Here is a 27,191-nt window from a genome sequence, read left to right as displayed (position 1 = left end):
CTGTTGCCGTTTAGAGTTTATTGTGTCACTTAGAAGTATTTGCTTCTTAACACTTCATTCAATTCATGCAGAAAATTAGTACTTAATTACAAATGTAACAATTGTTTGGTTTTATTTTTCCGAATGCTATTTACTATCAAGCCCACACAAAATAATAAATGGTTCTATCAAAGGGACAGAGCCATTTAAATATTCTCTTTCAACTCTCAATCCATGTTTCAATATGTACTCCAAAGGAGTTTAGAGTTCACCCCTTACAAAATTCCATCACCTGTAATCATAAAGTCATGTTTTAAATGTTTTCCCATTGTATCAAAATAAGTTAAGTTTCTTATTCTTAAAGGTAAAATACTGTGGATGCTGGAATCAGAAAAAAAACAGAAATGGAGGAAAACCTCACCAGTTCTGATAGCATCTGTGGACAGAGAATAGTGCCTTTCAGTGTCAAAACATTGGCTCTATTCTCTCTCCACAGATGTTGTCAGACCTGCTGAGAATTTCCACGATTTTCTGTCTTTATTTTTTATTGTTGGGTTGTTTTTAATCTCACAGAAGACAGCTTGTTTAATAATCTATTACTAAACTCTAATCTGTTATCTTGGTGTACTTTTTTCTTTCCTATAACTATCTTGCATACCTGCATCAGATCACACCTCCTAGGTGTCCCCATTCCCAACCCTCCTCAGAACTTCCATCCTTTACACTAAGGGTTAGCCTTGAGTCACAATGTAATACTGCATTGTATTTTTAAAGGTTCACTTTAGAAATTCTCAATGTTCCTTTAATTTTAAACTTGACATGAAGTAATATGAATAGGGGTGGAAAAAGAAATTTACCCAAGTTTTACTGATACCATGGCAAGTGAAAAAATAACAATGCAATGGTTAATTCTGATATTTAAATGTCGCAGTCACAGGAAATGAGCACAGCATTAAAGGTGCAGTCTGACCGGACAGTTGTGCAGTTCAATTATAATGTCCTCCATCATGTGTTTTGGATATATAGATCATCTTTCTATTGGCTTTGTTGTTTGCAGCTTTGCATTCATTGGACATGTATAATGTCAAGTCTACTAAGAAACCTAGGACTACAAGTGGTTGTAGAATTTGAGTATTGCTCACACATATAAAGTTGATGTTTTCCTTGACACTGATATTCTTGTGATTGCTCTGATGAGTACAAAGCTTCGACAAAGTGTCCTTTTTAAGCAATACTCAAATCCTTGGTCTCTTTCAGCTCTGTCCTTCATTATTTCAACACTATTCACGGAATATGGCGCTTATTCTTCCTTACAATGTGCAACACTTTGCTGATGTCTACATTAAATTTCATCTGCTATTATTTTCTAATTTACACATTTTGTTCAGTTGTTTCCCCTAATTCCACTGCTCCTGCAAGGCGTCAGAAAGTCTGTGAGGATTTGTAGGGCTGGAGAATGTTATATAGATAGAGATGGACAACTGTTCACCTCCTGGTGTTATCATCCTGTTGTTTTATTCATTCTGATTGGTTTTTGTTTATTCCTTCCCTTCTCTATGGGCACTGCAGACTGGTGCCAGGGATCAAACCTTGGGCTGGCGTTGTAAGGGACATGGTCCCATGGTTTCCCCTACTCTTCTGGCACTGTTCGAAATAATCATTCCTCACATGTGCGTCTAGTTATCGTCAGCTTTGGAGGGCATCCTTGCCAAACCCAGGTGTTTCTTCAACTGACACCAAATCATGGAGTCATTGCAGTGCAGAAGGAAACCATTCAGCCCATTGATGTCTGCACAGGCAGCATGGTGGCACAGTGGTTAGCACTGCTGCCTCACAACGCCAGGACCTGGGTTCAATTCCTGGCTTGGGTCACTGTCTGTGCAGAGTCTGCACATTCTCTCCATGTCTGCAAGGGCTTCCTCCAGGTGTTCCAGTTTCCTCCCACAATCTTGAGAAGGTGAGAGGGTATGGGATCCAAGGGGCTTTAGCCTTGTGGATCCAGAACTGGCTTGCCTGCAGAAGGCAGAGAGTGGTTGTGGATGGGTCTTTTTCTGCATGGAGGTCAGTCACCAGTGGAGTACCTCAGGAATCTGTTCTAGGACCCTTGCTGTTTGTCATTTTCATAAATGACCTAGATGAGGAAGTGGAGGGATGGGTTAGTAAGTTCGCCGATGACACGAAGGTTGGTGGTGTTGTGGATGGTCTGGAAGGATGTCAGAAGTTGCAGCAAGACATAAATAGGATGCAGGACTGGGCAGAGAAGTGGCAGATGGACTTCAACACGGATAAATGTGTAGTCGTCCATTTTGGCAGAACCAATGGGATGAACGAGTACACTATCAAGGGCAGGAGTCTTAGTAGTGTTGAAGAGCAGAAGGATCTTGGGGTCCGGGTCCACAGGGCTCTTAAATCGGCCTCGCAGGTGGAGGATGTGGTCAAGAAGGCGTATGGTGTACTGGCCTTCATTAATCGAGGGATTGAGTTTAGGAGTCGGGAGATAATGCTGCAACTTTATAAGACCCTTGTCAGGCCTCACTTGGAGTACTGTGCGCAGTTCTGGTCGCCTCACTATAGGAAGGACGTAGAAGCTATTGAAAGGGTGCAGAGGAGATTTACAAGGATGTTGCCTGGATTGGGAGGCATGCCTTATGAAGATAGGTTGAGGGAGCTGGGACTCTTCTCCCTGGAGAGACGAAGGTTGAGAGGCGACCTGATAGAGGTTTATAAAACGTTGAGAGGAATAGATAGGGTGGATTCTCAGAGGCTATTTCCCTGGGTTGAAATGGTCGCTACGAGAGGACACAGATTTAAGGTGCGGGGAGGCAAGTACAGAAGTGATGTTAGGGGTACGTTTTTCACTCAGAGGGTGGTGAGTGAATGGAATCGGCTGCCGTCAGTGGTGGTGGAGGCGAACTCGCTGGGGTCTTTTAAAAGACTTCTGGATGAGTATATGGGATTTAGTGGGATTGGGGGTTATAGATAGGTCTATGGATTGGTAGGTGTTGATGTGATCGGCGCAACTCGTGGGCCGAAGGGCCTGTTTGTGCTGTAGCGTTCTATGTTCTATGTTCTATGTTCTAATCCAAAGATGTGCAGGTTAGGTGAATTGGCCATGCTAAATTCCCCCTTAGTGTATCCGAACAGGCATCAGAGTGTGATGACTAGGAGGTTTTCACAGGAATGTCGTTGCAGTGTTAATGTAAGTCAACTTGTGACTAATAAATAAACTTTAAAACTTTTACTTTTGCACTGGCTCTCTTAAAGACATGACAGGGGAAGCGACTCAGAAATTAGATTGAACTGGACAAATTACGCAAGAGGGCAGAGAATTCTACAATGGCTGAGCGTAACATGCTGCACATAGGAAGGAAAAATGGACAGCACGTGCTCCATGTTGATACTAAGGAATCCAAAAAAGTAAAGCTGACACGTTGCCGTCGTGCAGTGCAAAATCAACTTCGCTGCCTCAAGCCCTCCTATCCCCCTGCACCCCCCTATCTTCCCAGTTCTAATATGACCATTTTACATCCAAAGCTTTAACTTCAACATTTGAAAATAACCGAACAACAGGATACGATAATAATATTGCTGATGGCAGTGATTAACTTAAGGTTGAGGCTTTAGCACAATTGTTTCAGTGTCTGATTTACTTCTGGCCAAAGTAATCCCAGGTGTGGTCTTTGATTATGTGCAGGCCTTCACAGTCACCGTTGTCTTATTTGTAACAAGCAAGATTGACTCGCATACATTGCCACCTGCAACAACGAACATGAAAACTTCAGAATCGTTCAGCCAATGTGTGTATCTGAGCTGGAGATATGTAAGGGCATGCATAACAGCAGACAGTGTGCAAGCTGCTAAATAACTGACGCGAGAGTTAACTTTCAGAGATACAACAAGAACAATCTCCAGATATGACTGGGGTAACTATGCATCCAGCACACGAGATTCCTTCGGTGCAGTAACAGTAGAAATTCAGGCAGCTCTGTAGTTCACGCCTGTAAAGTGCCCCTGATCTTCCTTCCATTAATTGAAATGGAAGAAAAATAGAGTGACTTCCTTTGCAGACAGGCACAGACCCAGGAAAAAGCTCTCCTGACATTTCTGCTAGCACTTAACCACCATCAGAATTGTTACAAGTTGCCTGGCTTCTGAATATTGGCAGGTATGCAGTTACACGTTAGACTCAAATAACCATATTATCATTCATTTAAAAATATAATAGGACATCCTGTCATGAGTTATTAAATCAAGCAGGGCTCAAACCCAGAAGGGGCTAGTGTCCATGTGCTGATCTGAAGTCATCGATAAATTACTTTATTACTGTATGTGGCAATATTGTTTTTTTGCCCCTCACTTTGATTTGAGCCTTAAATAAGATGTAAGTCAGTCTTCAGTTAAAAATAAGTGGTCATTGCTTTTAAAGTCTTAAACTAAAGGAAAGGTATATTCAAATTTAAAAAATTTGCCAGAGAATACGTTTGGGGATAAAAAAATGTTCCAATTGCATAAATATACATTGTGATGTAAAGAAACAGTGTGGCTTTTGTTAGCCTAGCTGTGCTAAAGTCAATCCTTGTATCTGGATTCAAACAAAAATGTCACTTTAACTAAAACCATAGAAAATTCTTCAAGGCAGCCACAAGTAAAATAATATCTTCTTTCTGAAGTTATTGACATTAAATTTAATTCGAATAATCTAAGGACAGATAGCACATCTAAACTGTGACCGCTGGGGTTTATTTAAAGTTTAGAATTCTAGCCTCTAAGAATCCAACATTCCAGAATCAGGCATCTGATTGAAAGAGTGGTTCTCCTTATTGTAGGATAATTGTGAACAAGGAAAGCCATTCAAACCATCTGATTCATGTATCCAGAAATACCTCTCAGTGCCTCCAATTGCAGTATCTCATTGGTTCTTGAAGGATTCCAGGCTTCCCCCATCCATTTTTCTGTCTGGAAGTCTATTTCTGTGGCTCACCTCTGCACTCTCACCTCAGGGTCAAAAGGTTGTGGGTTCAAGTTCCACCCCAGGGACTTGAGCACACAAATCTACATTGATTCCAGGACAGCACTGTTGGAGGTGCTACCTCTCAGATAAGATGATATATTGAGGTCTCATTTGCTCTCTCATGCAACCATTTAGAAAGATGATGGACACATGACAAACAATTCATTTCAGATGGACTGTCTTTATACACCACAGCCTTGTAGCCACCGGTCATCGCGATGACAACTTGGAGGTGTCACCATTTTCATCAGCTAGTGTGTCCCAGGTATGAGAATCATTGCTTAGGGCCTTCGTGTCATGCTTACCAGCACCATCAGTGTGGAGTTATGGAATTCCCACTGGTCACCAAGCTCCAGCTACCTCACCACACAGAAAGCCCTTGGTTATGCCCATCCTACGAACATACTGCAACCAATGAAGCTACTTCTGTTTGACAAGTACGAATAAACTTATGAGCTCTGCTTTTGAAAGGATTGCTGCATTTGTGTGTTGGGAGGGGGGGAACATGGGGCGATTCTCCCAGCAGCACAGTAGGCTGGGAGACATCAGTGGAAGCCATTTTGGTGCATCCCACCTGGCACCACAACCTCCACAGATGGGATTTCCAGCGTAATCAGCACCACACCGGAAATCGGCACAGGGCTGATTATCATATGGAAATTGGGATTTCCATTTGATTAGTGGGTTTGGGACTGAACTCTCTGGGACCACAAGTGTCTTCCCTCCCCGCCGAAATGGTTCACTCAGAGGGGTTTACAACTGCTCTCCACTAATGGAGAACAGGTGGCCCAGCCACGCTGGAGGGAACAGAGGCCATTGAGGCTCCCCCCCAAGAAGTCAGGGGTAGAGAGGGTGCCCGTTGGGCAGTGCCAGCCTGGCAGTGCCAGTCTGGAATCCTGGCACTGCACAAGAGGCAAACTGGCACTGCCCAAGACTCACCTTGGCACTACCCACAGGGCACTGGGCAGTGCCAAGTGGTTGGGGGCAAAGGGGACCGGATCCGCTGGGAGCAGGGCCTATTGGGGAAGATCAGTGGGGGTGGGGGTGTCCCGCTGCCACTCTGCACAGGGCTTGCAGGCAGAAGGAGGGAAGAGAGTGATCGGAGCTGGCTGTGGGACGGGATAGATTGAGAGACCGGGTCGGGTCGGGTTGGGGGAGGTTGGAGAGATCAGGACTGGCTGGTGGAGGGAGTGGGGGGCCTTGGGGCTTGCCCAGGGAGGTTTGGGAGGCCAGCGATTGGGGGGTGGGAGCTCTGCAAGTCCAGCGATGGGTGGTTGCAGGGTTGGCTAGCGATCGGGAGGCCGGCAATGGGGTCACTGTGCATACGTGGATCTCCGCACTGAGAGATTGGCGCATGTACAGTAGCCCAATCAACGCCATGCTCCTGGCCACTTGGGCAGGAATACGTCCTGCTCCTTTCTGACCAGAGTGAATCACACTGAGGCAATCTGTGATGCACAGAGTCTGAGATTTGCTCTGTTAATCATGCTGCAAAAACCAGCGAAACCAAAATGGGATACTCCCATTTTTCCAGCCAATTGGGCCTTAGAATTTTTTGAGGAGAATTCCGGCCATGATTTTTTTTCTTGCCAGTGTATACCCATGACTGTCTGCTTCTGTGTGGGAAAATGGTGTCCATTCGGCAGAAAATGTGTGACGCAAAATCCATTACACCATGCAAAGGCAAAGGAGACTGAGAGGACGGTAACAGTTACATAGGCATCTCTCTCCTTGGCATCAAAGGGAAGGCTTTAGGGTCTTACTTAAAAGACCCCATCTACTTGCAGATTGACTGCACGGCACAGCGCATTTTCCTTGCCAGCAAACATACAATGGTCACAATCTTCTCCATAAACAGGAACAGGAATCAGCCATTCAGTCCCTCAAACCTGCTCTGCCATTCAATAAGATCATGGCTGACCTGTGGCCTAACTCCATGTACCCCCCGCAGGCCCCTTTCCCTTGATACTCCCTTGAACCAGCATCACTGTCATTTGAAGGTGAGAGTTCCAAACCTCCTTCACTCTCTGCGTGTGGAAGTGTTTTCTCACATCTCTCCTGGACATCTTGGCCCTAATTTTTAAATTATGCCTCCTAGTTCTAGAGCTTTTAACAAGTGGAAACAGTTTACCCTTATCCACTCTGTCCTTCCCTGTAAACATTCTGTAGACCTCTATCAGATCACCCCGTAACCTTCTGAATTTGAGAGGATAAAGACCTAATTTGCCTAATCTCTCCTCATTACTTAATCCCTGAAGTCCAGGTGTCATTTTTGTAAACCTGCATTGAACTCCCTCCAGGGCCAAAATATGCTTCCGAAGGTGTGGTGCGTATACCTGCTCACAGTACTCTGACATCTGCAGCTACTCCAGCTGCAAGAGAAATGTGGGAAGCAGGGTATCCATCTTTACCTTACAGTTCTCTCAAGTGAATGCAAACAATGCCATAACATTATTTCAAAGAAGACTAGAGGAGCTACCCCTGGTGTTCTGGCCAGTGTTTATCCCACTATCCCACTGAAAATGGGATAGTAATGGTCACATTGTTGTTTTCAGACTTTGCTTAGTGCAAATCAGCTGTGACTTGACTGCATTTCAAAGGTTCTTCGCTGATGGTAAGGCACTGTGAGCTGACTTGAGGTCTTTCTGCATCACTTTTTAGATGAAGAGTGCTCTTTTATCAGTCTTATCTTTACCTTTTACTAAATGAGTACAAAACCTCTTGTGCTACTCTTGTATTTGGACTTGAAGTAATATTGGAGAGTTATCTTTCATGTAAACCTTTTCAAGATCACCCCATAGACAGCTCCTTTCAAAATTGAAAAACCCAAGTTCCTCCACCTTTTATCATGAGTCCACCTTTTAATATTAAGAATTGGCTGATGATTAATTTTTGCCTGACCTTCAGTGCTTGGAATGCTTTCTTTGTTTCTCAAGGTTCGTCATTGTACAGTTTTATCATCAATTCTTTGGACTTGTATTCTATTGCTTTGGCTTTGTAGTTCGACCTTCTGTCACATTTGTTTAATTGCTCAGCATTAGTTGACATTATGAGTATCGAATCTATTATGACTCCTCCGTCTCTTTCAGTTTAAACTGTAACTGTTACAAAAGCATTTTTGGAGTGTGTGTGTGTTGCCCATTTTTCCTTGTTATGTTTAGTATTTTTCACATGACTACGTGACATTTCATTTGCTCACTTAATTTTGCCGATGTTTGTTCATTTCTGAGTTGCTCCCTTTGATTCCACTGACACTTTCAATTAGCATACAAAAATTTGACTAATTTCTACCCAGTGTCTGAATCCATGCCAATTCTGTATAGTGAACTCTTGAGGTACCCCAAGTAGTATTTCTGCTTACCTGCTGTAACTCCACCAGTTAATAACTACCTTTTTTTTGCATCTTCATAGAATCATAGAATCTCTACAGTACAGAAGAGGCCATTCAGCCCATCGAGTCTGTACCAAACACAACCCTACCCTATTTCTGCAACCCCTGACACCAGGGTCAATTTAGCATGGCCAATCAACCTAAGCTGCACACCTTTGGACTGTGAGAGGGAATCCATGCAGACAGCAGGAGAATGTGGAAACGCCACACAGATAGTGACCCGTGGCTGGAATTGAACCCGGGTCCCTGGCACTGTGAGGCAACAGTGCTAAACATTGTGCCACCGTGCCGTCCAGTCTTCAGTCTATCTTCAATCTATTCCTCATCCATTTTGTAGATGTACCTTGAATTTCCACAGCTTTCAGTTTAATCAGAAGACTTTCACTGAATCAAATGCCTTTTGGAAGTTGGGCAACACCATAAGGCTGGGTTTTCCACTGTTCACTTAGATTGTCTTCTCCTCAAGAGGTTGAAGGGGTCGGTCAGACACGATCTATCTCTTTCAAACTATATTGACTGCTGTTGACTGGGTACTTGCCTGTGGGACAGTGATATATTTTGACATTATGGTATCTAGGAACAAAACACATAAAATTCAAACAAGGAAGCGAGTAATCACCTGTAAAGGAAGAATGGACAGATGCAAGTTGCAGAAGGCATAGGAAATTGTCTTGATTAGTCCTTTGAAACAAGGATGATGTTTGCCAAGCATCTAGATCTGTGTGGTTACCGGACAGCACAGTGGCACAATAGTTAGCACTGCTGCCTCATAGCACCAGGTACCTGTGTTCAATTCCCAGCTCGAGTCACTGTCTGTGCAGAGTCTGTTAGTTCTCCCTGTGTCTGCGTGGGTTTCCTCTGGGTGCTCCGGTTACTTCCCACAGTCCGAAAGGTATGCTGGTTAGGTGCATCGGCCATGCTAAATTCTCGCTCAGTCTACCCAAACAGGTGCAGGAGTGTGAGGATTTAAATAGTAACTTCATTGCGGTGTTAATGTAAGCTTACTTTGTGACACTAATAAATAAACTTTAAAAAAAAGGTCATTCACCAAGCCAATCCATGTCTTTGGGCAGAGAGAACAAGAATTGCCCTGAGGAAGGTGTCTTCTTGAGCTAGGATTCTGCTCTCTCTCTTTCTGATTCTGTTGTTTCTTTGTAGCAGAGTTTATGCGCTCAGTTTCTGACTGGGTTGAAGCTTGTTGGATAAGGTGCTGCCAAATGGCACGGTTTGCTGCAAGTTCCACCCATGCGCTGATTGATCCCTTTTCAATAAACCCCTCAAAGCATCCTTAAAACATTTTATCTGCCCTCCTTGAAATTGGATGCCATCCCGAAGTTCTGAAACAAAGATCTGGGGATGAATCTCCCAAAAGAATTCTAAGTATTGAGTTTGCATAAAAATTGGACTAAATCCTGCACTAGCGTGGTGAAAAGCAAGGAACTGAAAACCCCAGACTTACTGCTCAAGTATGTCTGTCTTTATTTTGATATTGAAGCAATCTAAATCAGGATTGAACAACATTTTCTTAATGATTCGCTCAATAAGAATTTAACCATTTCTAACACCTAAATGTGAATACCTTAGCCACCTGGCTCCCATAGAAGAGTGTCCCGATCTTCCAACATAACCTCACCGGAAAGCTCATAGCAGCAGCATCAATACTTGCTTTTAACCCTATGTAACATTCCTTCAGAGAGTCTGTGATTAACTGCTGGAGAACCCTAATAAAATTCCAGGCCGAGAATAAAGAAATCTCAAGTGAGACTGGGTCATGCCTGGTTGATTCACAATTCACTATATAATTCATTCTGTGCTCTGCAGCGTGGATCAAAGATATGCAAGACAACTTGTGTGGCCCTGCATTCCCTGGGGGATCCCATCAGCCGTTTGGCACTGCACCATGGTCCAGTATACCATGTGGCATCGCTGCAGAATCCAGAATTAATTGTGGCCCCCAAAATCATGAAGCTGTATGCTGCACGATTGTGCGTTGTGATTCGCAACCTGCGGAGGTCCTATAGTGTGCTCAGTAAGACCCAGCAAACACTGGCCCTGTACATTGGACTACTCTGTGAGGGTTGGATTGCAACTCAACATCCTGTGAGGTCCCAAATCATGGTCCTAATTGGGGCATCAAAAGAAGCAGCAGTTTTAAAAGACTGTTTGACTCCATAAAATAAATAGAAAAGTGGATGGGTGGTGGAGGATTATGCCTGTGACCCAGTTTCTTTGTTCAGTTGATGAACAAGCCATGCGAATGTGGTTTGTAATGTAATCTGAACCCTTTGATTGGATTGCTGCTTGTAATCTGCTTCCTGAAAGCCAGTATCTTTGCGGGATTAAAAAGCATCCACATTTTGCATTTCATATTAAATATATGTTGAAATAGGCTTCTGAAAATGTGGTTATTCTGAATAATGTTTTCCAAAGGCCAGATTTCCAAAAAAATGGTGATTTTCGGCCAATATCACAGGTCTCCGTGATATCCCGTCCGTTAAAAATTACATGCAGGAAATGATGGCCAGCGTGCTTGCAATTGGAAATAAAGTATTGGGAAGTGTACCCAACGTTTCTCAATGTGTGCTCTTAGCCACGAGACTTTATATTAGGAGCACACGTTCAGGAAATTGTTTGAACTCCCTGCTGCAGATAATCAGGCAGATACTTTCAGCTGGAGCAACTGGTTATAATTTGTTTAATGCAGTTAAAACTCTAGTTAAAACTCCATTCCATTGCCAGTGTGAGGAAAATGGAATGCATTATAAATAATGTTCTTCTCTTCTATATACACAATAGTATTTTCCCTTACATTAGCAAGGTAAAAGTCAATCGCATTTCTGTTCTGGAGTCAGAGGTTAGCCAGGCCAGGTAAGCACAGCAGGTTTCCTTGCAGATGGCCCGGTGGTGAGAATTACTTATTGGTAAGTATCAGATCCTGGCGAAAGAGTATGGACAACACACAGAGTGTGTCAGTACCATTGTGGACCAGTTTTATCTAACAGTATCAAGGCAGGAGAATTTATTTTACACACATTGTTATGATCTGGCATTAAATTGCCCAAAAGGACAGTCAAAGCAGAGTCAGTAGTAACTTTCTGATGGATTTAAATCTGAAAAAGAGACATTTACAGCACTCCAAGGCAAGAACTACAGAGTGGGAATAATTGAATAGATCTTACACAGAGCAGCCCAGGTAGAATTGATGATTTGGCCTCCTTGTGTGCTCTAATATTCTATGATTAGAAAATGCATGTTTGTTTTTTTTTCCGTGGTTCAAGGTATAGCTACTCATCCAATGTGGTATAAAGTACAGACCAGAAAGCCTTATCTGTGCGGAGTAGACCAATCTCGTACTTCTAAGGGAGTAGACGTGTTGCAACAGGGCTTCAATGTAATCTGTCAAGGAAGATCCCTGCTATCAAATTGTCATGTGTGAAATGAGGTGAGGGCGGAATAAACTCTTGTGCCTGCCCCATAGTCAGATGCCCTCCCAGCCACTATTGTCCAGACAAATTTTGTTCACTAGTGTGCTTTAAGGAAAGGAAATCTGCTGTGCTTACCTGGCCTGACTGATCTCTGACCCCAGACCAATAGAAAAGTGGTTGAGTTTTTTTTATTTAGTATCCACAAGTAAGCTTACATTCACACTGCAATGAAGTTAATGGAAAAATCCCCGAGTCGCCACACTCCAGCGCCTGTTCGGGTACAATAAAGGAGAATTTAGCACTGCCAATTCACCTAACCAGCATGTCTTTGGAATGTGAGAGGAAACCGGAGCACCCAGAGGAAACCCACGCAGACACAGGGAGAACGTGCAAACTCCACACAGACAGTGATCCAAGTCAGGACTCGAATCTGGTCCCTGGTGCTGTGAAGCAGCAGTGCTAACCACTGTGTCACTGTGCCGCAAACCACCATGTAGCTGAAGAGGAATAAAACCGGACAGATCACCTGGCATCAGCTGAGGCATTGTTGCCAACCCACCCTTGTCAATCATGCAAAGGTCTCCTTATTAATATCTGGGAGCTGGTGCCAAAATTGGGAAATCTGCTAGTCAAGCAACAACTTGACACGGCCATACTCACGGAATCTTAACAAATCCCAGACACCATCATCACCATCCCTGAGAATATTCTGCCCCACCAGCACAACAGATCCAACAGAGGTCATGCAGCAATAGTATACAGATGGAAGGAGTTGCCCTGGGAGTCCTCGCCATTGACTCTGAACTTCATGAAGGCTCATGGCATCAGACTGAACATGGATCAGGACTCTTTCATGTTGATCGCCATTTGGAAGGAACGCTGAGAGTGGCGAGGGCACAGAATTTGATCTGGTTGGAAGATTTCAGAGTTCATCACAAAGAGTGGCTCAGTAGCACCATTAATGACTGAACTGGCTGTGTGCTAAACAATATAACTGCCAGATTGGGTCATGGTAGGGGGTGAGGGAACCAACAGAGAGAAAAACCAATTTTAACTCATTTTCAGCAATTTACCTTTTAAAGATGCATTTGTCCATGACAGTACTGGTGGGAGTGACCACTGCATAGTCCATGTGAAGATGAAGTCCCACCTCGTATTGAGGATGTCCTCCAAGGTGTGTGGCTTTACTACCATGCTAAATAGGATAGATTTTGAACAGATCTAGCAACTAAAAGTGGACATCCATTCGGTGCTGTGGGCTCAACAAGAAACTCCATTTTGAGCAAGAACCCCCCCCTCCACCAACTCCCCCCCTCACCCCCCCACCGCATTCACCACCACCTCTCTAGCTCCAGGCCCCTATATTTGGCACCGTCTGCACTCCTCACCCTGGTCCTAGAACCTAAAACATCAATACAAAAGGTAAGACTGAAGCATTTGCAACCATCTTCAGTCAGAAGTGCAGAGTGAATGATCCATTACGGTGTACCGCTGAGATTCCCCGGCATCACAGATGTCAGTCTTGAGTTTAGTTGATTCACTCCATGTGATATGAAGAAATGCCTGAAGACACTGAGCCAAGGAGGTAGATGAGGGCAATGCAGTTGATGTTGTCTACATGGACTTTAGCAAGGCCTTTGACAAGGTACTGCATGGTAGGTTGTTGCATAAAGTTAAATCTCATGGGACCCAGGGTGAGGTATCTAAATGGATACAAAATTGGCTTCTTGACAGAAGCCAGAGAGTGGTTGTGGACAGTTGTTTTTCAAACTGGAGGCCTGTGACCAGCCTCAGGTATCAGTGCTGGGGCCACTGTTATTTGTCATTTATATTACTGATTTGGATGAGAATATAGGGAGCATGGTAGTAAGTTTGCAGATGACACCAAGATTGGTGGCATAGTGGACAGTGAAGAAAATTATCTCCAATTGCAATGGAACCTTGATCAATTGGGCCAGTGAGCTGACGAGTGGCAGATGGAGTTTAATTTAGACAAATGCGAGGTGATGCATTTTGATAGTTTGAACCAGGGCAGGACTTACTCAGTTAATGGTAGGGCGTTGGGGAGAGTTACAGAACAAAGAGATCTAGGGGTACATTTCACAGCTCCTTGAAAATGGAGTCACAGGTGGACAGAGTGGTGAAGAAGGCATTTGGCATATTTGGTTTAATTAGTCAGAACATTGAATACAGGAGTTGGGACATCTTGTTGAAGTTGTACGAGACATTGGTAAGGCCATACTTGGAGTGCTGTGTGCAATTCTGGTCACCCTATTATAGAAAGGATATTATTAAACTAGAAAGAGTGCGGAGAAGATTTACTGGGATGCTACCAGGACTTGATGGATTGAGTCATAAGGAGAGGCTGAATAGATTGGGTCTTTTTTCTCTGGAGCGTAGGAGGCTGAGGGGTGACTTTATAGAAGTCTATAAAATAATGAGGGGCATAGACAAGGTAGATAATCAATATCTTTTCCCAAAGTTTGGGGAGTCTAAAACTAGAGAGCATTTATTTAAAGTGAGAGGGGAGAGATCAAAAGTGTCCAGAAGGGCAATTTCTTCACACAGAGGGTGGTGAGTGTCTGGAACAAGCTGCCAGAGGTAGTAGTGGAGGTAGGTAAAATTTTATCTTTCAGAAAGCATTTAGATAGTTACATGGATACGATGGATATAAAGGGATATGGGCCAAATGCAGGCAATTGGGATTAGCTTAGGATTTTAAAAAAAGAATAGCATGGACAAATTGGGCCGAAGGGCCTGTTTCCATGCTGTAAACCTCTGTGACTCTATGACTGTATGACACTGGATACTGGAAAAGGTTGTGACACCATTCTAACAATAGTACTGAAGACATGCTTCAGAACTAGGATCCAGGAGATAATCTTCCAGGTAATAGAAGTCTATTGCTCTCACCTTCAAAAGACATGTTTGCCAATAGGCCAGGAGCTCAACAGCAGAAGCATTATTCTGTTTCTGGATGCAGTGCAACATGCGATTTAATGAGTTAACTAGACCTTGTTAGATGAGTACAGTTTGCAGATTTCCCTACATTTTGTTGTGCACATCATTCTTACTCCCAGCATCACTCTCATGGCTCCTCGCACCCACATTAATTTCAAGAACACTCATTGTTCACTTTCTGTGCACTTTTTCATGTCCCCATTCATCCATTCCCACTGTCATTCATGCCAATCCTTATGCAATGTGATGATCTGCCCTTTAGTCACCCTCACCAAAGTGCACAAAACACGAGGGAGCGGACGAGAGGCAATCCAACACAGATTGTGCAACCATCAACTCCAGAAGAAGCAATGGTGGTTAGTGACAGCTCTATACCCTGGCTATTGGAAATAGAGGGACTGGGGTTACAAGTTGCCTGAAGACAGAATTAAATATCTCTGACTTAGATTTCATACCAGATCAAGTTACGCTGATTTGATTTTGGCATCAAATGAAAGATCAGTGGTCACCACAATAGAGATTTGGTCACAACTATCAAATTCGCCCATCTAGGCTGAGGAAGCAGCTGTGCAGCATTTGGATGCCAGAGTGTTAGCTGTCTTAACAAAATGACTGACACCTTATCTGTGGCCTCACAACACATCACTGATCTTCTCCATGCTGAGAGACAGTGCTGCTGTGCTGCTGGCCTAGGCTAACGCTGAATGGGGAGATGGACATCATCTACTCAAAGTGATCCTGCATCTTGCCTTCTCACAGTGGCTATCTTAAACATACCTCATAGCAGAAGTGCAGATGGGGCAGTCTTTGTTGGAGTCTTCATGGGCTCCAGAGGTCATTAGCTCAAAAACATTGCAGTGGTCAGAGCAGTAATCTGAGCAGCCTTGCTTTGCCTCTCCTGAAGCCACAGGGGGTGCATTACGTTGGAGCAGTCGGAAAAGTAAGAACAAAACATTGTAATTTAGTAAGGCCAGGCGTCTGAGCCCTTGTGAAAATGTTATGTGTTATTAGGTTTCCTATTGCTGTGACCTCATACAAAATGTATTAGTTTATATTATTAGCCCGTGTAGAGCATCCTGATGTGCCAAATGGAAACTTGTCTTTTCAGTTGCTGGTGATGAATGTGCAGACATATATTGACGGAGCTAATTGGAGAATGTGCAAAGTGTGTGCGTGTGTGGCTGGTTGCGGGACTGCTTTATATGAATAAGGTGGTTGGAGGAGAATTTGATAGTTGCTTTGGCCCAGTGTAAGTGACTAACTGAATCTGTGAGCGGTTAGATCATCTCTGAATCCTGAACTGGCTAGTCTGCTCTTGGGGGTTGTTATTTTCATCTCCCTCCTCCTCATTGGCTTCACTGCAAATGATGTGTGCTGGATTGCAGTCATATTTCCCATTTTATTGATATTGTAACCAATCCTTTGGAACTAACTTGCCCACCACAAGGGGCTGAAACTGCCCAAATAGACACAGCTAATAACATTCAAAGTGGCATCACCCTTGCAATTATGTGGCCATCCACAAGGGTGCCATTTAAGCTGCACATATTCATTGCAACTCTGCAATCTTTGCCAGCTGTCTGTGCTGTTAATTTGCTCAGGTTAAACACACGCAGTTGCTGAAATCGCCCCTACACGACTTCAATTTCCTGGCACCAGACTCCCCCGCAGTGAATCTTAGGAATTCATAAAGAGCTTTGTTGGCCTGTGCACAGGTGAACTTGACAGCTGGAATCCTGGCTGAGTTTCCTCAGCAGAAGATGGTGGGAGTCCAAGTCTAACACATCTGCTGCTTTGCAGGACTGAGCCCAGCTAAACCAGCACAGACCAGGGATTGGACATGAGAACTTCCTTGTCAGTACATCATATTGGATGGTAGAATGAGAGGTTATACCATTCAGGTGCCAAATCCTTGAGTGTGATAGCTAAACGATGCTCTTAAAAGAATCTGAGTTAGCCCAAATGGCAGCAAGTAGTCACACAACACTGGTTTAAATTTTCAACTAATGGTATTGTAACTACAGAGGCAGTGTCAAAGATGGCTTAGTGCATGTTTGTCGCCTCTGATTCACAAGGTTCCATGATCAAGTCCCACCCTAGAGATGTGAGTGCAACAACCCAGCTTGGCACAACCAGTGCAGTATCGGGGGTGTGCAACACTCTGAGAGGTGCCATCTTGTGAAAGAAATGTCAAATTGTGCCCTGATCTGTTGTCTCAGGCGAATGTAAAAGATCCCTTGGCACCATTGTGAAGAAGACTTATCCTCTTGTGCTGACCAATATTTCCCCCTCAGTTTACATCACCAAAAGCAGATAATCTGGTTATTATGATACACAGTAAACCCCCACATGCAGCATTTCCTACATTATAACAGTAACAAAGCTTCTAAAGTACATCATTGGCTGTAGGTACATTTGGACATCCTAAGGATTTGAAAAGGATTATATCAATGAAAGTTTTTCCCTTTTTTTGAGACTAAAGCATTGCACAGCAAACACAGCATCATACTATTTGGTATGTCAAGCTCTGTCAAGAAATGGACATGACGTAGAGATGCATGATGTAGACATGATGTAGAAATGGACAGCCAGGAAGTGCCAACTCCAGAGTGACAGGACAGGACAAAGTGTCAATTGTTCAGCATGTTGATAACATGCCACAAATAGAGAATGTAGATGAATTGTGCTGCTTGAATATTTTATTATAGCTAGCATTAATATCCCTGTGGTAGATTACACTAAAATAATCAGCAACTAAAATGGTATGCAGTCATTTTATACATTCTCTCAATGTTGAATGCATGTTTAGTATTATATGTCAAAATGAATTTGACGACTGGCAGATCACAATAAAGGTGGTATGGACTTCATCAGCATCAAAGTGGTTGTTACTAATTGATCTGCCCACCCTCACAACTTCACTTGACACTTTGCCAACATATATATATTATGTATATAAATATATATGCTACTGTTAAGCTTCACTTCCATGCACATTCCTGGATAGACAGCTCAAATCTGTTTTTTTTCTGAAATTCATTCTTTGGATACAGGCATTGTTAAAAAATTTAATATTTATTGCCCGTAGGTGATGGTGAACCATCTTCTTGATCCGTCACACTTCACAATGTTATTCAGGCGTCCCTTGATTTTAACCTAACAAAAATGAAGTGCATTATATGTTCAAATCAACATGGCAGAGAACTTCAGAGGTGATGACTTTCCTGCATGCTTTCTTCCTTTGTCCTGCTAGATGCTTGAAGTCCTGGGTTGGGAAGGTGCTACCAATGTAATGAAAGTTTATATGTATCATTTTAATGCCTTTATTGGAATGCTACAGTAAGGGAAGGAATTGGTTTTTTTAAGTATCAGCTGCATGTTGTGATAGAGATTTCTGGGTTCTCTGAACTACGGCGAAAAGATGATCCGAATACAGAAAGCAACATACTCCAAGTCCTAACAAAAATCATAAACTTAAAGTCAATAGTATGAAAGGAGACAATTCAAAGGTAAAGGCATTTGATAAAGTACAGTCTTGTCAGTCATGACTCATGGAATAAAAAAGACAATTGAAGCTTGGATGCGAAATGAGTTGAAAGACAGGACATAGGTAGGCTGGAGGAATGCACATACAAAAGGCAGATGAAATTTGACGTAGGGATTCAGTGATTTGTTTTGGCAGGAAGAATTAGGGAGGTACAAAAGGTAAAATAAAGAGGTGTACAAGGAGAGGGAAATGGGGAAACATATGCACAAGTCATTGAAGTGGTAGGGCAGATTGAGACAGAAGATAATAAAACGTATGGAATCCTGGGCTCTCTAACTGAGGTAAGTAACACCCACTTGCCTGACGAAGGGGCAGTACTCCGAAAGCTTGTAGTATGTGCTACCAAATAAACCTGTTGAACTTTAACCTGGTGCTGTGAGATTTCTCACTGTGTTTACCCAGTCCCACACTGGCATCACTGCATCTTTCTAATTAGGGGCATGCAATGCAAAAGCAAGGAAACCTGTATTGAACACTGATTTGGCCTCAGTGGAAGGTGTATGAGCAGTTCTGGGCACCACACCTTAGAATGTTTGTGAATGAATTGGATAGGATGCAGAAACTATTCACTAAAATGGTTCCAGAGATGAAAAACTTCATTTACATGGATAGATTGAAGAACCTGCAGCTGGTCTGGGAGATATTAAGATTAAGAAGTGATTTGATTATGTGAGGGTTGGACACAGCACATCAGGAGAAATTGTTCTTGTTGGCGCATGAATTGAGAACCCATTTAAGGTGATGGAAAAATAAGAAATGGTGGCATGAAAAGAAAGGATTTTTACGCTGAGCTGCTAAGTATGTGCTGTCTAAGGGTTCATTGGAGGAAGATTCAATCAAAACCTTATCCCTCATACTGGTAGTTTTACCCCAGACCCTCTCTATCTCATCCAAGGACCACCGACCTTTGGAGGTGCCGTACTCCTTTTCAATCTCAGTACAGGTTTTGGGCAAGTCAAATTGCTGTTCTATAAACTCATTTACTTGTTGCAGAATTTAATCCTCTGACACAGTGGGGCCTGCCCTCCTTTTACTATGGTCAGTAACTGATTCTATGAAGGAGTTTTGGTCTGACTTTTCGCTTCTGTCATGGTGATGGCTGTTAAGGGGTTACTGGATCTCAAGCCGTGGGCTATTCTAGCCAGGTCAGAGTCACTTATCACAGATGTTGCTGAAACAAGACCTCTGAGCAGAGCCTCAAGCCTTGGTACCAGTGCATCGTTCATTAAGGATTGCATAAAGGAGAGGATAAGACTTAGACAATCGACCAGGAATATTTAATCAATCCTCACGTCTGGGTTGCGACACAGGTTTTCGTGACACCAGAAACTGTTGGTTCCATTCATTCCTTTGAATAGACGAAGATGGCACTGGTACGGAGTTCAAACAAATTTCTTTTATTGAACAGAACTCAAAATTAAATTACAAAAGTGAAAATAAAAGAGAAAAGCTAGAGCGAGCGAACGAGAGAGAGAGAGAGAGAAAGAGGAAGACTGGCTTCTACTGCCAGTTCCGTACTGATCAAAACAGAACACCAAAACAGACTGAACAGGTCTCAAAAACAGACTGCCAGCTAAACGCAGTTCCACAATATATCTATCCATCCTTATCTCACGACCTCGTAAAGTTTTATGAAAAACTTAGCTTGGCTAATTAAAAAGCCTGCTTTTACATGCATTGTACTTTCAAATATGTAGTCAGTTTTCTAGCTAATCCAGCATGTCTTCTGAGTTCTAAAATGTAGTCAAGTTAAAGCTAATTCATTTTTAAGCTTTGCATGTAAATGTAATTGCATGGGCAGAAATATCTTAAAATGAAGTCTTTGCATAAATGAAGCAAACCATACACAGGATCAACAAGGCTGTATCTATTGGAGTGCCACAAGGATTAGCAGTGGATCCTTGACTATTTACTATCCTTATCAATAACAGGTGAAGAGGCCAGTAGTAATGACTGTGCATTTGCTGACAACACAAAGGAATGGGAACTGTGAGGAGAATACATGAAGAGATACAGACAGGTTAAATGAGTGAGTGACAAGTTGGCCAATTATGTACAATATGAGGAAGTAGGAAGTTATTCACTTTGGTCGTAAGAATAGAGAAGCAGAATATTTTATAAAATGTGTGAAACTTTGAAGTGTTAATGTTCAGAGAGATTTGGATGTACTAATGGAAGGAACACAGAGAGTGGGATTTTCCGGCTGTGCTCGCCCCAAGGTTGGAAAATCCCACCCATGGTCATCAGACCTTTGCATGGTTCGATCCTGCCTGCTTTGATTCCTGTGGTGGACAGGATGAGAAAATTCCACATGTGGGTAACATGAGGGTACAGCAAGCAATTCGGAAGGCAAATGGCATGTTGGCCTTCATTGTAAGGGCATTGGGAATGCAGGAATAAAGAAGACTTGCTACAGTTAGACAAGGCTTTGTTGATACTGTGTGCAGTTTTGATCTCCATATTTAAGAAAGGCTACACTTCTCTTGGAGGTGGTACAGCAGAGGTTCACTAGATTTTTTTCCTCAGTTGACAGGGTTGTCCTATGATGATAGGCTGAGTAAATTGAGCCTGTACTCTCTTGATTTTAGAATAATGAGAAGATATCTTCTCGAAACCTACAATATTCTGAAGGAGCTTGACAGAGTTGGTGCATGAGAGGTTGTTTTTCCTGTTGGGGAATCTCAATCATGAGGCCAAATCTTAGGTCAGTCAGCTAGGATTAAGATGAGATATTTCTTCATTCAAAAAGTTATGAATATTTGAAATTGTCTATCCCAGAGAGTTGTAGATGCTCAATTATCGAGCATATTCAGGACTCAGATCGATAGGTTTTTGATCAATCAGTGAATCAAGGGATTTGGGGAGAGGCAGGAGAATGAGATTAAGGTACAAGATCAGCCACAATCATATTGAATGATGGAGCAGACTTGGGAGGATGAATGGCCTACTCCTGCTTCTATCTCTTATGTTATTTTGATGTTTCAGCGTGGTTTAGCTGTGTGCTAATATGGCCCCTTTAAGAGGAGAGGGGCGACCCTTTGCGATTGAGCCAAAGCCAATGAAGAAATCGTGCAGGAAGTGGGACCAATTGGGAGTAAAGGTGTGTGTCCAGGGAGGAGAAGGATCTGCAGTTGAAGCCAATAGACATGTGTATTAGTTATGTCAGATGCTTATTCTGTACGTATGTTAGTCAATAAGTCATTTCTTGTTGAAGCCATGAGTCACCTTCCAATTTATTACAGCTGCAATGGATGAATGGTGTTCATTATTTGTAACTGTCATCCGACATAATTGAGAAATACATCCATAGAAATTTTCACCAATAGTGTGCCTAAGAATTACAAATCTCCAAAACATAGTGAAGTGAAACTGGGGGCAGATGCTCCAAGTGGCAGGTCTCTACATCCACCATCTTCCCCTGTAACTCAGATGAGATTTCCTGTTCAAGACCAGGTGTGGAGATGCCGGCGTTGGACTGGCATAAAAACAGAAAGTAGTCTTGCAACACCAGCTTAAAGTCCAACAGGTTTATTTGTAGCAAACGCCACAAGCTTTCAGAACAGGCTGTCCCTTCATCAGGTGGGTGCGAGTTCTCAGAAGGGACAGCCTGTTCCAAAAGCTTGTTGTATTTGCTACAAATAAACCTGTTGGACTTTAAGCTGGTGTTGTGAGACTTCTTTCTGTCAAGGCCAGGTGCAGGTTTCTCCAGCCCACACTTTGTTCCAAACTCTATCCAGCATAGGCCCTCTAAGAAGCGCACCTGCAGTGGAACCCATGAAAATGGACCAGGAAAATTGCAGTCATGTCCCCTTTCCAATACATAGGCATCTGTCAAGCTCTCAGCGAGGAACTCTGAAAGGGCGGAATTAAATAAATTTGACCAGATTAAACTCCATCTGCCATCTCTCAGCCCTTGTCTCCACCCGATCTATGTCCTGCTGTACCCTCTGACTGTCCTCACCACTCTCCACAAATCCACCAACCTTTGTGTCATCTGCAAACTTCCGAATCAAACCAGTTACATTTTCCTCCAAATCATTTATATATTATAAACGGCAAAGGCCCCAGCACTCATACCTGAGGAACGCCACTTGTCACAGTCCTCCATTTAGAAACCTACCCTCCCGCTGCTACCCTCTGTCTTTGACGATCTGGTGTGGGATTCTCCGGTTTTGAGGCGAGTGTGACCAGAGAACCCTACCCTTGGAGTTTCATTTTCTCTGGTAACGTACTGGTAAATACAATTGCATAAAGTTCCTTTACATATTATTTTAGTGCAATCATCTGGCTGTTTAAACATTAACTTGTGCCCAATCAGAAGAAAAGAAAGAATGTTCTCAAGAGCTCAGCTTGCTAACATGTACCCAATGGGCCAAATGGCATCCTGTGCTATATTTTTTCCATGTTTGATACATTGTCAACATTACATTCGTTTTTTGCATTTTTTAAATGTATATTTCTCCCTATTGCATTCAATTCCTGCATCCTGGGCTGAATTTAGTGTTCAATCGCTTGATGCCCTGCCTGTGATGGGAGTTTTACCTCCTAGAAGCTCGAACCCTCTCTCCATTCTGCATGTCCTGTGGAGAGGCACGTGGCTGAGGAGAAAGCAGGTGTTTGCTTCTGTTGCTGTTGGTATTAATGTTGCTGCTCCTCTTGCTCTTTGTCAGAGGTACAGGTTAGACGTGATTCAATACAGTGTGAAATGACTTTCACAAAGTTGGCAGTTACCTGTCAGGCACTGAAAGCACTCTCTGAGGGAAGAGTGTAACCAGCAGCCTCTTACCTGGCTATGGCTGCAGCTCTACAGTTTCACTGGTCAAAGTCTGCCCAGCCTGTTAGCACTCCACACTCAACTTAGTGACTCTGCAAGTAAGTCACAGCTCAGGAAATAGCTTCACTGGCTGTTACAGACTGAATGCTTGATTAGAACACTACTTAATTACCTATTACACATTTAAATGATTTACCTAAGAGCTGCACTGAGGTTCCCCATGAGCCTCTCAGCATGTCTGGGTGAAATCCAGTAGTGATTAGGGTGACGTCTATTCGACATCACTTTTAGCTGATCAAACTCCTCGTGTACGCCCAAACACTGCCTATAATGCATGGGTGGCACAGTGACACAGTGGTTAGCACTATTGCCTCACAGCGCCAGGGACCTGGGTTCGATTCCAGCCTCAGGTATCTGTCTGTGTGGAGTTTGCACATTTTTCCCGTGTCTGTGCAGGTTTCCGCTGGATGTTCTGGTTTCCTCCCACACTCCAAAGATGCATGGGTTAGGTTGATTAGCCATGGTAAATTGATCCCAGTATTAGGGGTATTAGCAGGGTATATGAGGTTTACGGGAATGGGGCCGGAGTAGGATTGTGATCAGTACAAACATGATGGGCCGAATGGCCTCCTTCTGTACTGTAGGGATTCTGTGATTCTATGATCAGCAGCAGAAAATCTTCTTCCTATTTGGTTGCCTTAAAGCAACCAGCAAGCAGACTGATTTGTGCCATGGTTATTTATTCATGTCAACTTATCTAACCAAAATAAAAAGGTCTTCTGCCATTCATTTGGGCCTCTTAACCTGTACTTATGTCTTTGGCCCCAATATTTTGGAAACTGTTTGGTTAGTCCCTTAGTCTGATTACTCCCTGGCTATCTCACTTTTCCTGTGCTTTTAACCTGCTATCCTATCTCTTCCACTGGACCTCATGATGAGTATTTTCCCCTGGAGCCAACAAGATCTTTTGCTTTTGACTTACCTTTCCCATCAGTTTTTTTTTCTGCTCAAGCTCAACCACTTGTGTCCCGCATTTAACCTTTCTTTAACTGGAGGCACAGCAGCTCTGAATCATAAACACATTGTACAAGGGGCAGGAGCGGGGAACCTGAAGAACAATAAAATACACCATGAAAGAACAAGATACAGTCGAGCTGGACAAGGATCAATCACCATCCTTCAATGCCCATAATATGATTTTACCCTTTCGACAGCCAATTCCATTCATTAGTTAGCATTATCAATACAATCTTGAGTTAATTGTCTCCTCTGACGTAGATGAAGGCAGAGTGATGGACTAGTGTTACCTATCCTGTGAAAGTAAAGTACGGTTACGAGCAATTTTCTGTCACACAACGTTGCCACATTATGTGACTTTGCATATTAAAAAGTCCTGCTGTAAAATATACAGCAAAAGATCAAAGGAAAGATGAGGTTTAACTATCAGGTATGTTACAAATAAGACTGCATTACAGAGCAGAGCCTTAAAGAGAGTGGGAGAGAACTGCACTCTAAATTAAAATAATTATATGCTATTGACTGCAGTTCAGGGCTATTGTGTGGCTATATCAGTAAATTAATACCTTTAGTATCACAAAAACAAAGAATGTAACACAGTCCTTGAAACTGAAGACTGAAAGAATTAACGTACTTCTGATTGTAGCCCACAGTACTTCAGTTAGCCAACTATGCCTTATAGATTATAGCCAATATCTGATTTAGAATGCCCTTGAATTGTGTTAAATTTGATGCATTATGAAAAGTTGAAAGAATGCTGGGGGTAAAAAAAAACCTCTTGCCCCATGAGTTGTGAATGTTTCCTCTGATTTATATTCCCAGCTATATTTTAAGTACTTTCTAAAGGAATGTAGAGTCATAGAGGTTTACAGCATGGAAACAGGCCCTTTGGCCCAACTTGTCCAAGCTGCCCAGGTTTTACTTAGTCCCAATTGTCCGCATTTGGCCCATATCACTCAATTCCCATCTCAACCATGTAACCATCTAAATACATTTTAAAAGACAAAATTATACCCACCTCTACCACTGCCTCTGGCAGCTCATTCCAGACACTTACTACCCTCTATGTGAAAGAATTGCCCCTCTGGACCCTTTTCTATCTCTCCCCTCCCACCTTAAACCTATGTCCTCTAATTATAGACTCCCCTACCTTTGGGAAAAGATGTTGACTTATTTATGCCCCTTATTATTTTGTAGAAAATTTTCAACTTTGCTGAAAAGGGCAAACTTGAAATCGTCATGAATTAATTTAAAATGCCATCGCATACAACAGCAAGGATTGCTCCCAGTGCCACATATTAGTGAGCATATGAATAGGAGGAGTGAGCAATTGAACATGCAATCAGAGGATGAGTGTGGGTGGAGAGCATCTGATTTCTGAGGCATTGAAACCAGTTCTGGGGCAGATAAGACCTGTACAAGATGGGTGGGTTACATCTTTTTACTGAGTCCCCAGAAAGATCAGCCATGATCTTATTGATTGGCAGAGCAGGCTCGCGGGGCCAGATGGCCTACTCCTGCTCCTAGTTCTTATGTTGTGTTAACATGACAGGGACTAACATCCTTGCAGGGAGATTTGCTAGTACTGTTGGGGAGTGTTTAAGCTAGATTGATAGGGGGATGGGAAGCTGAGAAGGAACTTAGATCGAAGGGAAGTAAAATTGGTAACAGGAAGTTACCAATGGATGACACAGTGGCACATGGACGGCAAGGTGGCACAGTGGTTAGCACTGCTGCCTCATAGCACCAGGGACCAGGTTCGATTTCCGGCTTGGATTACTGCCTGTGTGGAGTTTGCACATTCTCCCTGTGTCTGCATGGACTTCCTCCGGGTGCTCCGGTTTGCTCCCACAGTCTGGCTAGGTGCATTGACTGGAACAAGCGCCGGAGTGTGGCGACTTCGAGAATTTCACGTAACTTCATTGCAGTGTTAATGCAAGACTTACTTGTGACTAATAAATAAACTTTAAAGTAGAAAAATAATTTTAAAAATTAGAAGGGAGATGGATCAAAGGCAAGCATCAAAGAGGCTCAGAATATGGAATAATGTTGAAAAGACAAAGTTTGTGGAACTCTGTCTGAATGCATGCAGCATTCACAACAAGGTAAATGATCTGAAGGTACAAATTGAGGTAAATGGGTCTAACTGAATTACCATTATGGAGACATGGTTGCAGGGTGACATGGGCTGGGAACGGAATATTCAGGGATATGTGGCATTTAGGAAGGACAGACAGAGGGGAAAGGGATGTGGAGCAGCACTATTAATAAGTCATGAAATCAGTGTATTAGTGACACAGGGTCTTAGATTAATGGATCAAGATGCAGAATCAGTTTGGGTTGAGTCAAGGAACAGCAAGAGGCAGCAAACATTGGTGGGAGATGTTTATAGGCCACAAAACTATGGTGGTAATTTTGGACAGAGTTTAGATCAGTAAATTAGAGCTGCATGTAACATGGGTTGTACAATTAAATGGGTGGCTCCAATTTTCAAACAGTCTAGGTCAATTTAATTAGCAACAAAGCTGTGGAAGACAAATTCCTGAAGTGTGTGGAAGGTGAGTTTCTGGACTAGTACATTGAGAAGTCAACTAGGTTTTCACTTTGAGTATTCATGCTATTTTAGATGCCATAGAATCCCTCCAGTGCAGAAAGAGGCCATTCAGACATTAAGTCTGCACTGACAGCAATCCCATCCAGGCCCTATCCCCATAACCCCACATATTAACCCTGTTAATCTCTCTAACGTTCGCATCTAGGGACACTAAGGAGCAATTTAGCATGGCCAATGCCCCTAACTTGCACACCTTTGGACTGTGGGAGGAGACCGGAACACCTGGAGGAAACCTAGGCAGACATGGGGAGAATGTGCAAACTCCACACAGGCAGTAACCCACACCAGGAATTGAACCCATGACCGTAGAGCTGTGAGGCAGCAGTGCTAACTCCTGTGCTTCTGTATTATGAAAAGACTAATTAATGATCTTGCAGTAAAGGAGACATTCGGAAATAGTGACCATAATATGGTAGACTTTGACATTAAGGTTGAAAATGGTACTGTATACTTCATTTTGAAACTAAGGTGC

General features: G+C 43.0%; 1 protein-coding gene across 1 annotated transcript in view; it reads left to right on the top strand.

Moving 5' to 3' along the window:
* Window positions 1–12,689, top strand: part of LOC145343667 (ethanolamine kinase 1-like) — a 270,810-nt gene extending 258,121 nt beyond the window's left edge. Inside the window, exons 8-10 of the mRNA XM_080189833.1 lie at window positions 5,162–5,255; window positions 10,203–10,410; window positions 12,487–12,689. Coding sequence (XP_080045959.1) covers window positions 5,162–5,255; window positions 10,203–10,410; window positions 12,487–12,689 — 505 coding nt within the window. The remainder of the gene's footprint in view (window positions 1–5,161; window positions 5,256–10,202; window positions 10,411–12,486) is intronic.
* Window positions 12,690–27,191: the final 14,502 nt, after the last annotated feature.

The sequence above is a fragment of the Carcharhinus amblyrhynchos genome, chromosome 6, assembly GCF_965287045.1.
Source record: "Carcharhinus amblyrhynchos chromosome 6, sCarAmb.v2.hapA, whole genome shotgun sequence".
Lineage (NCBI taxonomy): Eukaryota > Metazoa > Chordata > Chondrichthyes > Carcharhiniformes > Carcharhinidae > Carcharhinus > Carcharhinus amblyrhynchos.
The sequence above is the reverse complement of the archived record's forward strand: the minus strand, read 5'-3'. Positions and strand labels throughout refer to the sequence as shown.